Source organism: Miniopterus schreibersii, assembly GCF_964146895.1.
Source record: "Miniopterus schreibersii genome assembly, chromosome: 4".
Classification (NCBI taxonomy): domain Eukaryota; kingdom Metazoa; phylum Chordata; class Mammalia; order Chiroptera; family Miniopteridae; genus Miniopterus; species Miniopterus schreibersii.
The window spans coordinates 27,275,097-27,288,133 of NC_138105.1; the positions used below are offsets into that span (position 1 = coordinate 27,275,097).

At 47.5% G+C, this 13,037-nt stretch overlaps 1 protein-coding gene across 4 annotated transcripts in view; it reads left to right on the plus strand.

Moving 5' to 3' along the window:
- The window catches only part of SMURF1 (SMAD specific E3 ubiquitin protein ligase 1), a 100,804-nt gene extending 95,342 nt beyond the window's left edge, over positions 1-5,462 (plus strand). For 2 of the 4 annotated variants that reach the window (XM_081136844.1, XM_081136842.1), the window contains 4 exons: positions 743-863; positions 1,782-1,983; positions 3,436-3,520; positions 5,109-5,462. In XM_081136844.1, coding sequence (XP_080992970.1) covers positions 743-863; positions 1,782-1,983; positions 3,436-3,520; positions 5,109-5,208 — 508 coding nt within the window. In that variant the 3' untranslated portion in view covers positions 5,209-5,462. The remainder of the gene's footprint in view (positions 1-742; positions 864-1,781; positions 1,984-3,435; positions 3,521-5,108) is intronic. The other 2 variants (XM_081136841.1, XM_081136843.1) reach the window with 1 other exon arrangement.
- The last annotated feature ends 7,575 nt before the right edge of the window (positions 5,463-13,037 follow it).

Consider the following 13,037-nt stretch of genomic DNA (forward strand, 5'->3'; position numbering starts at 1 on the left):
TCACCAGGTCTGTGTGTGGAGGTGCCAGAGTGCAGGAGAGAGGAGGAAGCCTAGCTGTCCCTGAGATCAGTCTTCTCCATTGTAGTCTGTTCTCCTACCTCTTAAGGCAGGTCAGTGACAAGTCACCTACAGTGGCAGTTTAGAAATAAGCATCTCACTGTAGCTGGTGTCCCTCAGTGGTTAGAGCATCGGCCCACATACCGGAGGGTTGCAAGTTCGATTCCCAGTCAAGAGCACACACCTGGGTTGCAGGTTTGATCCCCAGCCCCACTTGGGGTGGGTGTGAAAGGCAATCAAGTCGATGTCTGTCTCCCGTCGATGTTTCTCTCTCCCGCCCCCCCCGCCTCCCTCCCTCCCACTCTCTAAAAATCAATGGAAAAAATGTCTTGAAGTGAGAATTAAAAAAAATAAAAATAGAAACATGGACATCTCTTTGCTCAGGCTGTCAGACTGGTGTGTAGTTCTCACAGCATCCTTTATTTTCAAACATATTTTAAGTTGTGGCAATAGGTCAGGAATAAAAAATAAATTGCTGGAATAGGTCAGGTTAAATCCTACTGTTATTTCTAGCAATAGGTCATAATTATATGTGCGCTTTATTTTAAGCTGTAGCTTAGGTTAGGTGCTTCCATCTGGTGGGTTTCGGGGAGGCAGGTGGGCAAGGCATTGAACTCAACAGATGTCAGAACCAACTCATGGAGAACCATTGGTATTGCTTACAACTTCTGAATCTTTCTTCCAGGTTATATGTAAATTGGAGATTTATGAGAGGAATCGAAGCCCAGTTCTTAGCACTTCAGAAAGGGTTTAATGAGCTCATTCCTCAGCACTTACTGAAGCCTTTTGACCAGAAGGAACTAGAGGTATGTTTCTGCTTGCTGGGTCAGTGGTTTTGATTTACACCCCAGCTGCAGGGTGAGGCTTTGCACTGATTCCTAGCGGGCCGGGAGCTTGTCAGGGCTCCCAGGGGAGCACAGGGCTAGCGCGAGAGGGGGTGGAGGATGTTTGAGCCAGCTGTGACAAGGCCAGGTGTCTCCTTGGTGGCAGTGAATCTGGACAGTTCTGGAGGCCTTGTTCACGGTGTTTTGTGACTCATCCTATTTTCAGGACCTGTAGCTGCGGAGAGTCCTAACCCCCTCCTGAGCAGACACCTCAGATCGAGGAGATTGTCTCGGTTGCTGCCAACTTCTACCACAACATCAACTTTCTGTTTTTATTCTGCTATTATTAGACTCAGAACACAGTTACTGTCTTCTCTAATCATACTTCATGTACTCGAACACAGCAAGGCATTCATCTCTTAACCATCTCTGTTTGGGGGCAAATAGCTCAAACCTTTAAAATTATTCTCAGTCTCTGCCACCAGCGAGATTCAGTAGCTCTCCGGAGGGGGCTTTGCAAGCAAGTTGCAGAAACCACACACAACCCTTGTTTCCACAACCACTGTCCTGCGGACCACGGTGACACGGCCCCACTTTCCACTCAGCCCTGTGCCATCTTGCAGGAGGCTCTTGCTCACTCACCGGTGCAGGGCGGAACCACACAGCTGGCTGTCAGAAAACGCCCACCTGTAGCCGCGCACCATGGTCCCAGGGGTTGGAAACCAGTTGAGCATCCTGTTGGTTCATCTTTATTCTCATCTAAGTGTGTGTCTAGTTTATGTGGACATAGCTGCTGCTTTGCTCTGGGAACCATGTTTTTAAATACTGTACTGGGAACGTGGGAGGCGGCATGACACTGGTCACACATTTTAGAAATAACCACCTCTAACCCCTTCACAGCTGATAATAGGCGGCCTGGACAAAATAGACCTGAACGACTGGAAGTCTAACACTCGGCTGAAGCACTGTGTGGCCGACAGCAACATCGTCAGGTGGTTCTGGCAGGCGGTGGAGACCTTTGATGAGGAGAGGCGGGCTAGGCTCCTACAGTTTGTGACGGGGTCCACGCGTGTCCCGCTCCAAGGCTTCAAGGCATTACAAGGTGACTGACGTGGAGGAGGGGCTATTGGCACTGTGTGCTGCCTGGGTGTGTAGGAAGACCAGGTGTGGCGGGGTTGGCTTCCTGAACAGTGGACTAGAAAACGACGTGACAACATGTTTTCAAAGCACATGTCGGCACTGGTGGTGGCACTCCTCTGGCGGGTGGAGGGGCACTCCAGTGGCCATGGAGACCATGAGCGGTGATGGTCTCTTGGTTGCCATTACCCTGCCAGCACCCAGTCCTCAAGGCTCTGCTGTCTGTTCCCAAACTGACAGAAAATATCTGTGAAGACTAGGAGAGGCTATCAGCAAAACAGAGCCCAACTTCCCCTCAAACCCACTTTCCTGGTATCTGCAAGCCAGTGGGACGTCGCCTAGGTGGGTGCAGTAGCAGTGCCCACCAGGGCTGAGTTGGGAATGACCTGAGCAAGGAAGGACCCAGAGGCACCTGATGCTTCCCCTTCCCCTACAGAATTGATTGACAAAGGGAAGGTACAAAGATCAACGGGTTTGGGGGAAAGAAGTCAGAGTTTTACAGTGTACTACGGATTCGAGATACAGGGGAGAGGGGCCTGGCCTAGTTACCAGCAGCCGAGTGTATTGCTACCATGTGGGTCCTGAGCTCCAGGGTCCCTCCTGGTCCTGTTTCCTGACCTATACAGGTGGGTCTGCTGCCCAGACAGGCTCCACTGTCCAGTTAGGTGCTCGTGTTCTCTTGAGTCCCTGGTTCAGTTTGGAGTGGCCGTGGGCAAGGGGAGTTGGAAGGCTTTGGACACTGGGGAGTTTGTGCCTCATGAGGAGTCTGGAGGGGCTCATGGTCAGCCACAACCAACTGGGGAAGTCCTCACAGGCTTCTCCCTGGCCCTGTGATTTGTAAAACTTTAGATTTTTGTCGCTTGATAACCCTGATAGCCAGAAAAAGGTAAAGAATATATTAAAATTTAGTAAATTGAACTTTGCATATTAATAGTGACAGCAGATATAGTTCATGTATAAAATTCTCTGTAGACTTTTCCTTATTTTAGGGATTTCTGAGTGAGAGAAGTTACTTCCATTCCCCTGGGCTTTGGTTCCTAGGCGGTCTTTTCTGTCTCCGTCATACCTCTGCCTGGAGAGGTATCACAATTGCATATCCTGCTTTCCTTGCACCACTGCTATCCTCTGCCAGCAGTGGGCCTGCTTGCTAAACATTTCTGTTAAAAAAACCAACCTGGTGATAGAAGATCTTACCTTCAAATACCACCACTGGGCACAAGGGGGTGCTCACCAATCTTTGCTCCATGCCTGTGGTTTTCTAAATGTCTGATCTTAGTCACTTGATGGCCAGGCAGCTGCCATGGGAATTCCATGACCCTCTGGCAGGACAACTGCCTGGGCATGGGGCTGACATGCGGTCAGCAGTGGGGTCCAGGCTCAGCTCTGAAGTGCAGTAACTAGAATGTTGTCTTGTAAGGTTCTACAGGCGCCGCAGGCCCCCGGCTGTTCACCATCCACCTGATCGATGCAAACACAGACAACCTTCCGAAGGCCCACACCTGGTAAGGACAGTGCTGTGCCGTCACCGTTCCCACGGTGTTCCGCACGACTTTCTAACCTGTTTCTTATTGGTAGCACTCAGCACTTTGTGCCGAGTCCCAGGTACAGCAGGCAGTGCCACCTGTGTCTAATGGGACAAGCATGTGGCAGCGTGTCACATATGAGAGTCATCAGAAGTCTCTTCTGTGAAACCAGTTTTGTCATGAGATGTGATTCATGTGGGCTACTGCTCCGACAGGCTCCCATCTGCATTCCCCTGGGTCTTGCTGCATATGTGTGTTTATGCATGTGAGTGTCCGTAGGGAAAGCTGTAGTCTCTAAGTTGGAGTTACAGGTCTCCCTTGTTCTGACATTCCTGGGGCCTCGTTTACCCCCTCAGAGCTTTGCCCGTGACAGATGCACCTTGCCTATTGAAAAATAGAACCTCAACCTAAATATTTGTGGTGGGTTATTTCCTTTGTGGTTTAAGCATCAAAAGAACAGTCACCTCTAGGTCAAGAGAACCAGCCCCACATATTGTCAATGCCTCGTTATGTACCAGAAGGTTCCTGACTGGGACCCGAGGGTATGGGTTCCAATGCTGGCTGACATCCCCTGTGTGACTGAGCAGGTTACTTGACATGCTGAGTGGGGCTTCCACATGTGTGAAAAGGCTGTAAAGCTGTCCCAGGACCGTGAGGATGCAGAGCCCTGCCCCGGGCGGCCACGGCTACTCTCCTCCTCTGCTCTCCTCCTCGGGAGGCTTTGGCCTTTAACACTTTAGTGCGTGGAGTAAAGCGAGTATGAAAAATCTCTGATGCTAAAGCTCCTGAAAAAAGGCTGCAACACCATTTCGCCGACTCTTGACAAAAACCATCCTTAGTTGCTTATCCCTTTAGTAATTCAACAGGCCACTCTGTGTCCTCTGGGTCACAGGTTTATCTTGTTGTTGAGATACTAGCTGCTTTTTTTTTTTTTTCCACAAACACTGGAAATTAACTTCCCCGTGGAAATATTGAGTCAGAAATTTAAGATTCATTTTATCTGTCAGAGATTTCACATATTATTAGTTTTGCAGGGAATTTTCTAGACTGCCCCATTTGGGTCTCAGATCAAGTCACAGAGGAACAGACAGACAGGCAGCAGATGGTTAGCGGTGATTGATTTGACTGCCGGCCAGTCTGGGTTATGCTGTCTGCAAGGATGGTGTTACTGGTACTGTGTCATTTCTCCCAAAGACAAATAGCAAACCAAACAAGTCGAGAGCTTTGTCCTGATATCCCCAGTAAATAGTAATTTGGTTTAACTTTGGTTTTAAAGTTCTTAAGATTTATTTTGCTCTGTGTTGATTTTAAAATCTTTGCATTAGAAGCAGAAAAATACAAAGGTGAAGTGTCCACTCACCTCTCCCTCCTCCACCCCCCAGAACTAGGGAACAGAGACTTCCTCCTTGTCACCCTGTACCCTGCCGGCGTGCACGCACATGCACATGTATGTGCACTCACAGCTAGCGTGTGGCCAAGAATGCTCTGCTCTTGCCTGTCCTTGTCCTGAAGCAGGTCCGAGGGCCAGACTGCCCCAGCAGTGACTCTCACTCTTGTCCCATTCCAGCTTTAACCGGATCGACATTCCACCTTATGAGTCTTATGAAAAGCTCTACGAGAAGCTGCTGATAGCAGTGGAGGAGACCTGTGGGTTTGCTGTGGAGTGAAGAGCAACCAAAGGCAACAGATTCTAGCTCACGACCACCAGACCAAAAGCCTGTCGCTTTCCGCGTGCCTCCTGCGAAGCGGGCTGAGCGCGGGGATTCTAGATGACCTGAGGGAGAGGGTGTCTCCCTCTTTTGTGTCGGGGAGCAAGGGGGCGGGGGGACTTTGGTTGGTGGCTCCCACCCATCTTTTCCTCCTTTACGACAGTACCCCCACCCCCTTCCATCACCCATCCAATAAAGTGCAGCCAGGTTTAGATTTGGCTTCGGTCACACAGGATATTCTGCTACGGTTGTAACACACTTGGCATCAGGCGCACTGCCCTGTGGTCTTACGGGAGGATCGGCCTGCAGCCCTGGAACTGAGCTTAGCTTCCTGTGGGTCTGTAACTGGTAGCTGCACTAGCTATTCTGTCTCAAGACAGTCTTCAGGCCCCTTTTCCAGTTCAGCAGCTCAAATTCCAAATTTCACATCCTAGTGGCCTGCTCTGGGTGCAGATTAATTTCTACCTGAAAAGTTACTGTATAATACATGCTTACTGGGACCCTGCCACAGCAGAAAGCTTGAGTCCAAAACATGCTTCCCTTTTGAAAGGTAAAGGAATGGGGCAGCTTTAGCTGGAGGCCCAGGCTATTTCTTTTCAGGGTATCCTGGTTGTAAATTTTGTTTTGCATAGAGGAAAATGATCTTCCCTTTTAAGATTCCCTTTGGCCACACTATCTACCCCAGTTTGAAATATTTTTCAGTGAGACCACCACATAATGGAGCTCCCAAGCTGTGGCTCCTGTACCACCTGTTTGCAAAGGAGTGTCAGCTGGGTCACTTGGATACTAACAATTATGTGGAAATTGCTAACAGCTAAACTAATAAAAATTCTGTTATTACAGCAAACTAGCTTAAAAGGGAAATTGGGAATGGATAACCTTGATGACTGGAGTCGACCCCAAGTTGCTATTTTACGAAAAGCAGGGTGTGGGTGTAAACCTGACAGCAGAGAGGGACAACCCACCCTGACCATTATTCAGCCCATTTCCCATGTCAGATGGTGACGGTGACAATTGCTACTTGATTTACTTGCCCTGATGTCTTCATATGATGAGCAAGGCCAAAGCACGCTGAGACCCTAAGTTTCTAACACTGTTTTCCAATTTGCACAGAAGTTCGAACAGTATTTTATTTAACATGTGGCTTGATTCCAGAGAGTGAACTTCAGTGAGAATCAGCGGCAGCAACAGGTTTTCCCATCTGGTTTTTCTGTTGTTGTTTTTATTTAGGGGCAAGTGCAGGGAGGGTCATTCATTAGCGAGACACTTCACTATTGAAATTTCGCTGTTGAAGCTTCTGAGTTAGCCGCTGGGATCCAGCTGTGGGTCTGAGGTGGGTTTGGAAGGAGCGTTTGGTCAGCTGTTTCGCTGTTGTTGTTACTGATGGCTGTAAACTGGGGTGTGGAGGATACTGACTGCTGCGTCTTGCTCTGGTTCCTTGGCTTGCCCCAGAGGCAGCCTGTAGTTTGACATGGGGGTGCTCAGACCTCTTAGGAGAAGGACCTTCCCCTGCACAGAGGCTTGTGCAGGTCGTAGGTATGACTGCCAGCTGTGGATTCCAAGAGCAGTGAGAGCCAAGCCTCTGGGCTGCTCACTGGGGCTCAGACAGAAGGGATGTCAAGTGTGATTTGCGGCCGAAGGAAAACTGAGTCCAGTCACAAAGTCCCAACCAAACTGTGGGCTTTGTCTTGAGGAGTCCGATTTGTCCTGGTGGGGCTTCTCCTGTGTCTCATTCACCACGAGGCCTTCTGAGGGCATACTAGAAGCCCCCCAATGGCTTATCCAGTCCTCGCGGTCTTCTTCTGGAAGAAAGAGGAAATGAAAGCTACAGATCTCCCACTAGATAGGTCTCCTCTTCCACATGAGCCTACACCACAGGAGGAGAGGACATCCGTCAGAAGTGCAAGGCCCTCGAGACTGAGGTAGGAAGCCCCCCACCCCAACCCCGCCCCAAATCGATTCTGTGGCAGTGGCCAGATCTGCAGTACTTAGAAAGGAAACGAGGGTCTAGTGGTTGAAAAGACTTGCAAGCAGGACTGTGGCATCGGACTCCTTTAGAACTACCTACCTTCCTGCCGTTAGAAGGAACCAGGGAACGATCCTCCGAATCTGCACCTGCCGGCCCCTCGCTATTCTCGCGTGTCAGGTGTCGCCTCAGCAAGATCCAGAGGGTCGTGTCCTGGCTCCTCTGGGAGCTGCTTGGGACACCCACGTTACCTGTCTATAAGGCCTGGGGCTCTGCTTTTTCACTTACACTTGCCCATGAGCACCCTCATCAGCTGTGAGTGTTACCAGGGAGCCTGAAAGAGAAGAACTTTCCAGAGCTTCAGTTTACTCTTGCCAAACAGGCCTATCTGTCCGTGGCATTGCACTTCTAGGACCTTAACTATTGACAATTGTTTGGGCCTTTTGAACCACCCCAAAGAGTAGTGTAGCAAGCAGTTGGTAAAAGCTCCCAGTGGCTACACTCTAGGTCTGTGGAACCCCATCCACACGGGCGTTCTCCTTCATACCCTTCTCGGGCTCCCAGACGGCACCCAACCCCGGCCTCTGGCCCGATGCTTCGGGCCCACTTCCAGGCCTGCCCTCACCAGCGGTCAGCAGCCGACCCTCAGGGATGTAGCAGACCACCGCTCTGCAGGCGGGGAAAGCTAAGGGGCTGCGTGTGGGGACAGTGACCCGAACTCTCTCGACTTCTGAAGGGAGAATCCGCCTGCCCGATGGAGTTGGGGCCCCTGGGTCCAAATTCAGGTTAGGTGGTCCTCAGATCTGAGCTGTCAGGGAGGGGCCTTGTGCACAGAAAGTGCCCGCCCCACCCCATGGCAGCCAGGTGCATGCCGCACGGCAGCCATCCCCAAACATAGTATGAATTTTTAAAATTTGTTTATTTTTGTTTCTCAACCACTTTATAATGTATTTTTAATTTATTTTGTAATGTCTTGTTCTTAAGTATTGCTGCTATCCTTGTTGTTCTTCCCACTGTTTTTATTGCTGATTTATTTTGTGAAAGTTGTAACTAATGTTCTGTTTTATGTCAAAATCAAAAGTATTTAAAGAAATACTAGTTCTATTTAATGTGGTTATGGAACCAGCTGGAAACACACAACAAACAGCAACTGTACAGCAGGCTGGACCCGGGAGGTCAGGTTCATTTTGTTACATATGCAATAAACTCGCGACTTTACATGTTCAGCATCTGTTGTTTTGCTGTGGAAATGAGATTCCAATTTTTTGACAGTCCCACGAGGAAGGAAGTCAGTGGTTGGAAGTGCTGGGAAGGGCCCTCTGAGGAAAGAGGAGAACCTGGAAGCTCGGCCGTCAGCGAAGCACTGGGGTCGAGAGCGCTCCTGACCTGCTGGCTTCTTTCACACACTGGTCACGTTTGTTGGTTTGGGTTATTTTTAATACATTTTATCACGATAAAATATACATTGCATAATGTTTATCAATTTAACCATAAGTTAATATATAATCCAGTGGCATTAAGTACATTTCACAGTGTTGTGTAACCATCACCATGATCTATTCCCAAAACCTTTTTTTTCCTTTTTATTGAACGTATTAGGGTAACACTGGTAAACAAAATTATACAGGTTTCAGGTGCACAATTCCACAGCACGTCATCTGTGTTGGGGTGGTTTCCTTCTGCTCTTAGTTTGTTGAGTGTTTTCATCAGGAAAAGGTGTTGGATTCTGTCGAATGATTTTGCGGCACCAATCGAGATCATTTGATTTTCCCTCTGTTCGTTTATTGGAATATTGTATCGATTGATTTCTTGTAGAGTGACCCTTGCATTCCAGGAATAATTTCTCCTTTGTCATAATGTATACTGCTTCTGCTGTGCTGTTGGATTCAATTTGCTAATATGTTGTTGGAAATTTTGCATCAATATTCCTGAGGGATATTAACCTGTAGTGTTCTGGTGGTGTCTTTAGCCTCATAAAATAAATTAGGAAGCATTTCTTCCTCTTCAAGTTTTTGGAAGAGTTTGAGAAGAGCTGGTGTTAGTTCTTCTTTAAAGGATTAGTAGAATTTACTAGTTAAGGTCCTGGGCTTTACTTTGTTGGAAGGTTTTTTATCACTGATTCAATCTCCTTACTCATTATAGGTCTGTTCAGATTTTCTATGCCTTCATGGTTCAGTCTTGGTAAGTTGTATGTTTCTAGAAATTTGTCCATTTGCTGACATACAATTATTGATAGTACAGTTGACCCTGGAACAAAATGGGTTTGAACTGCATGGGTCCATTTATTGAATAAAAACCATGTATTTTATTGGAAACATTTTTGAGAGTTCCTTAACTACTGTGAAGCAATTGTATTGATTACACTAGACCACGATGAAGCAGTCGTATTGCTGCTGCTTTGTTACCTGTAAGTAAATATGAATTTCTTTTTCACATTATCTTTTCCTTTTTGATTTCTAATGTTAGTAATATGTTACTGTAAACAGACAGTGTACACTTACAGTATCGACACCGTGCAGTACTGTAAATGAGTTTCCCTTATGATTTCTTTAAGATTTTTAATTGATTCTGAGACAGAGAGGAAACATTGATGTGAGAGGGGAACATCCATCAGCTGCCTCCTGTACACCGCCTACCCGGGATGGAGCCCGCAGCCAGGGCATGTGTCCCGACCAGGAATCAACCCGCAACCTTTCGGTGCACAGGACAGTGCCCAACCAGCTGAGCCACACCAGCCAGGGCCCTTATGATTTTCTTAATAACATTTCCTTTTATCTAGCTTACTTTTTTATTGGACTACAGTATATAATACATATACAAAATATGTGTTAATTGTGTTATCGGTAAAGTTCAGGTCAAAAGTAGGCTTTTAGTAGTTAAGACTTTGGGGAGTCAAAAGTTATATGCAGATTTTCAACTACACAGGGGTTAGCACCCCCAACCCCTTCATTGTTCAAGGGTCAACTATGCTCTCCTAATCCTTTTTATTTCTGTAAAATTTACAATTACTGTCCCCTCTTTTCTGATTTTAATTCTTTTATTTTTCTTATTAGCTAAAGGTCTGTCATTAAGTTGTTTTTTGAAGAACCAACTCCTGGCTTCAATGATTTCTCTGTTGTTTTTCTCTGTTTTACTTATTTCTGCTATACTACTTGTTATTTCTTTCCACTGCTAGCTTAGGGATTTAGTTTTTTCTCCTTTATCTAGTTCTTTAAGGTACAAAGTAGATTGATTTGAGACCTTTCTTCTTTTTTAATGTAAGCAAGCATTTACAGCCATAATTTCCTTCTTACTCCTGTTTTTAGTTTTGATAAGCTGTAACTGATTGTCCTTTACCTCAAGATAGTTTCCAATGTCCCTTGTGATGTGTTGCTTCATTTCCACATACTTATGAATTTTCCTTTCACTATTGATTTCTAGTTTCATTCCATTATGATAAGAAAAATACTCTGGTTTCAGTCTTTTTAAAACTTACCGAGACTGGTCTGATGGCCTACCACGTCCCACCTGGAGAATGTTTGTGTGCACTTGAGGGCGTGCGCGTTACGCTGCCATTGGGCGGAGTGTTCTGTGTGTGTCTGTTGGATCTGCTCGGTCCGTTATCAAGTCCTCTTTTCCTCACTGACCCACTGAGGGCAGGGTGTTGAAGTCTCCTACTGTTATTGTAGAGCTGTCTATTTTTACCCTTCCGTTTTTCCTGTGGGTCTCTCTGAATGTTTCTTAAATATTTATGTCCATTTTTTTCTCTAGCATTTCTTGCAAGGTGGTTCTATTGGTAATGAACTCCCTCAATTTTTATGTCTTATTTCTCCCTTATTTTCAAAGAACAGTTTTGCTAAATATAGAATTAACGGGTTTTTTCTCTCATCAATTTGAGTAAATCATCCACTGCTTTCTGGCCTCCGAGGTTTCTGATGAAAACTTTGCTGATAATTTTATTGAGGATTCCTTGTGTGTGCCAAGTCTTCAGTGCTGCTTTTCAAGGATCTCTTTTAGTCTTTTGACAGCTGGATGATGATGTGTCTTGGTATGTCCGTGAGGCTGTTCCACCTGAAGTTTATTGAACTTCCTGGATTTGTAGATTCGTGTCTTTACAACATTTGTTTTCAGCCATTTCTTCAGATCCTGTTTTTGCCCATCTCTCCCTCCCCTCCTCCTGGGATTCCCACAGTGCATGTGTTTGCCTGACGTGTCCCGGGTCCTTCGGTTCTGTTCATCACTTGTCTTTATTCTTTTTTCTCGGCAGTTCCAGTGGTCTCCTCCTCAAGTTCACTGTTTCCTCTGCCTGCTCCGATCTGCTTTTGACCCTCCAAGGGATCTTCACTCAGTTATCGGACTATGTGTGTTGTTTCCTGACTCTGTCCAGGTCTTCCTGAGTCCTCTGAGCAGCTCTCAGATGGTGGTTTTAGCCGCTCTCTGTGCTTCCTCCGGGACGATTTCTTGTGACTTTTTGCTGGAAAGTGAACATTTGACTCTCATAATGTAACTCTGGAAATCAGATTCTCCCCAGAGTTTCTGTTTCTTTGTTTTTCACCTGTTAGAAGTATCTCTGAACAGCCCGAGGTAAAAGTTTGAGGTGTCCCCTGAGCCCGCGTCTCTCCCTGGGCACAGAGGTTGCTTTCACTCACTCTCAGTTTTCATAGATCAGGGCTCTCAGCACAACCCAGCCTAGTCCTGTGCTCTCAGTCTCACGAGGCTGCGATCCAGGTGCCAGCCAGACTGCATCCTTCTGTTGGGCTGAGCCCACCTTCAGTTCACAGGTTATCCATGCAGTTGCTTTTGAATATTCTAATCCTTACATGTTTGGCTCCCCAAAGGGGAAGAACAACAAAACAACTGAGGCTGTTCTTTTAAACCCTTTGGAAGTTTCTTTATCTGGTAGGGGATGCACCATGGCTGCCCGTCTCTGTGTGTGCACCTCCCTGGTCAAAAGCAGCAATCAGGGATCAGAGCACAGGACCTAAGACCTGGAGGACAAGGCTCTTATTTTTCGCCCAGGCTCCAGCAAGCTGCATCGGGAACACAGGTGCAGGCACCTGCCACGGGGCGGGGGGGCCACTACCGCACTAAAAGCTGAAATCCACCAAATCGGTCACAATTTCCCAGCCAAGCTCTCCCCTGGAAGTTACAAGCGTTCAGACAGACTCCGGAGTTCCAAATAACTACATCAGGTTCTGTGACTCCAACTTCAGTCTAAGCGGATGTGGCTTCCTGCTGCTCCTGTTCCACCAGCTTCCTTGTTCCCACTCTGGGCACAGTCTGTCTCCCACCTGTCACGCTGTGTCTGGGGGCTCAGCTCACACACGGAGCACGCCTGTGCAGGGACACTCCAGGGAGCTCTTTAAAAGCCTGCTCTTTGGGAACTTTCTGGTCTGTTCCTTCACCCTCTTCCACACCATCAACACCGGCCTCCCTCCGGCAGCCCTGTTCCCGGCTCACTTGTCTTCTGTGTTCCACCCAGTGGTGAGATGCAGATTTTACATATATCTCTCTGCACATACACATGGGGATTGATTTTTCCTTACCAATGCCCTCCAGAAGCAGGGCGGCATCGCTGACAGCAGAGGTAGGACCCGAGATGGAACCCTGGCTTTGTAACGTGACCTTGCACGGTACCTAACCTGTGCTTCAACTTATTTGTAAAAAGGGGATAACAGCACCTTTCCCCCAGGGGCACTGCACCACTTACGTGTGTGCTTGTGTGAAGCGCGCAGAGTAGTGTGGACGCGGAGTGCAGTCGTCGTGCCACAGCGCTCCTTTCCGTATAAGGTCTTACCTTCTGCACGTGGCTCCCTCAATGCTCCTGCGGCAGTGTCAGGCC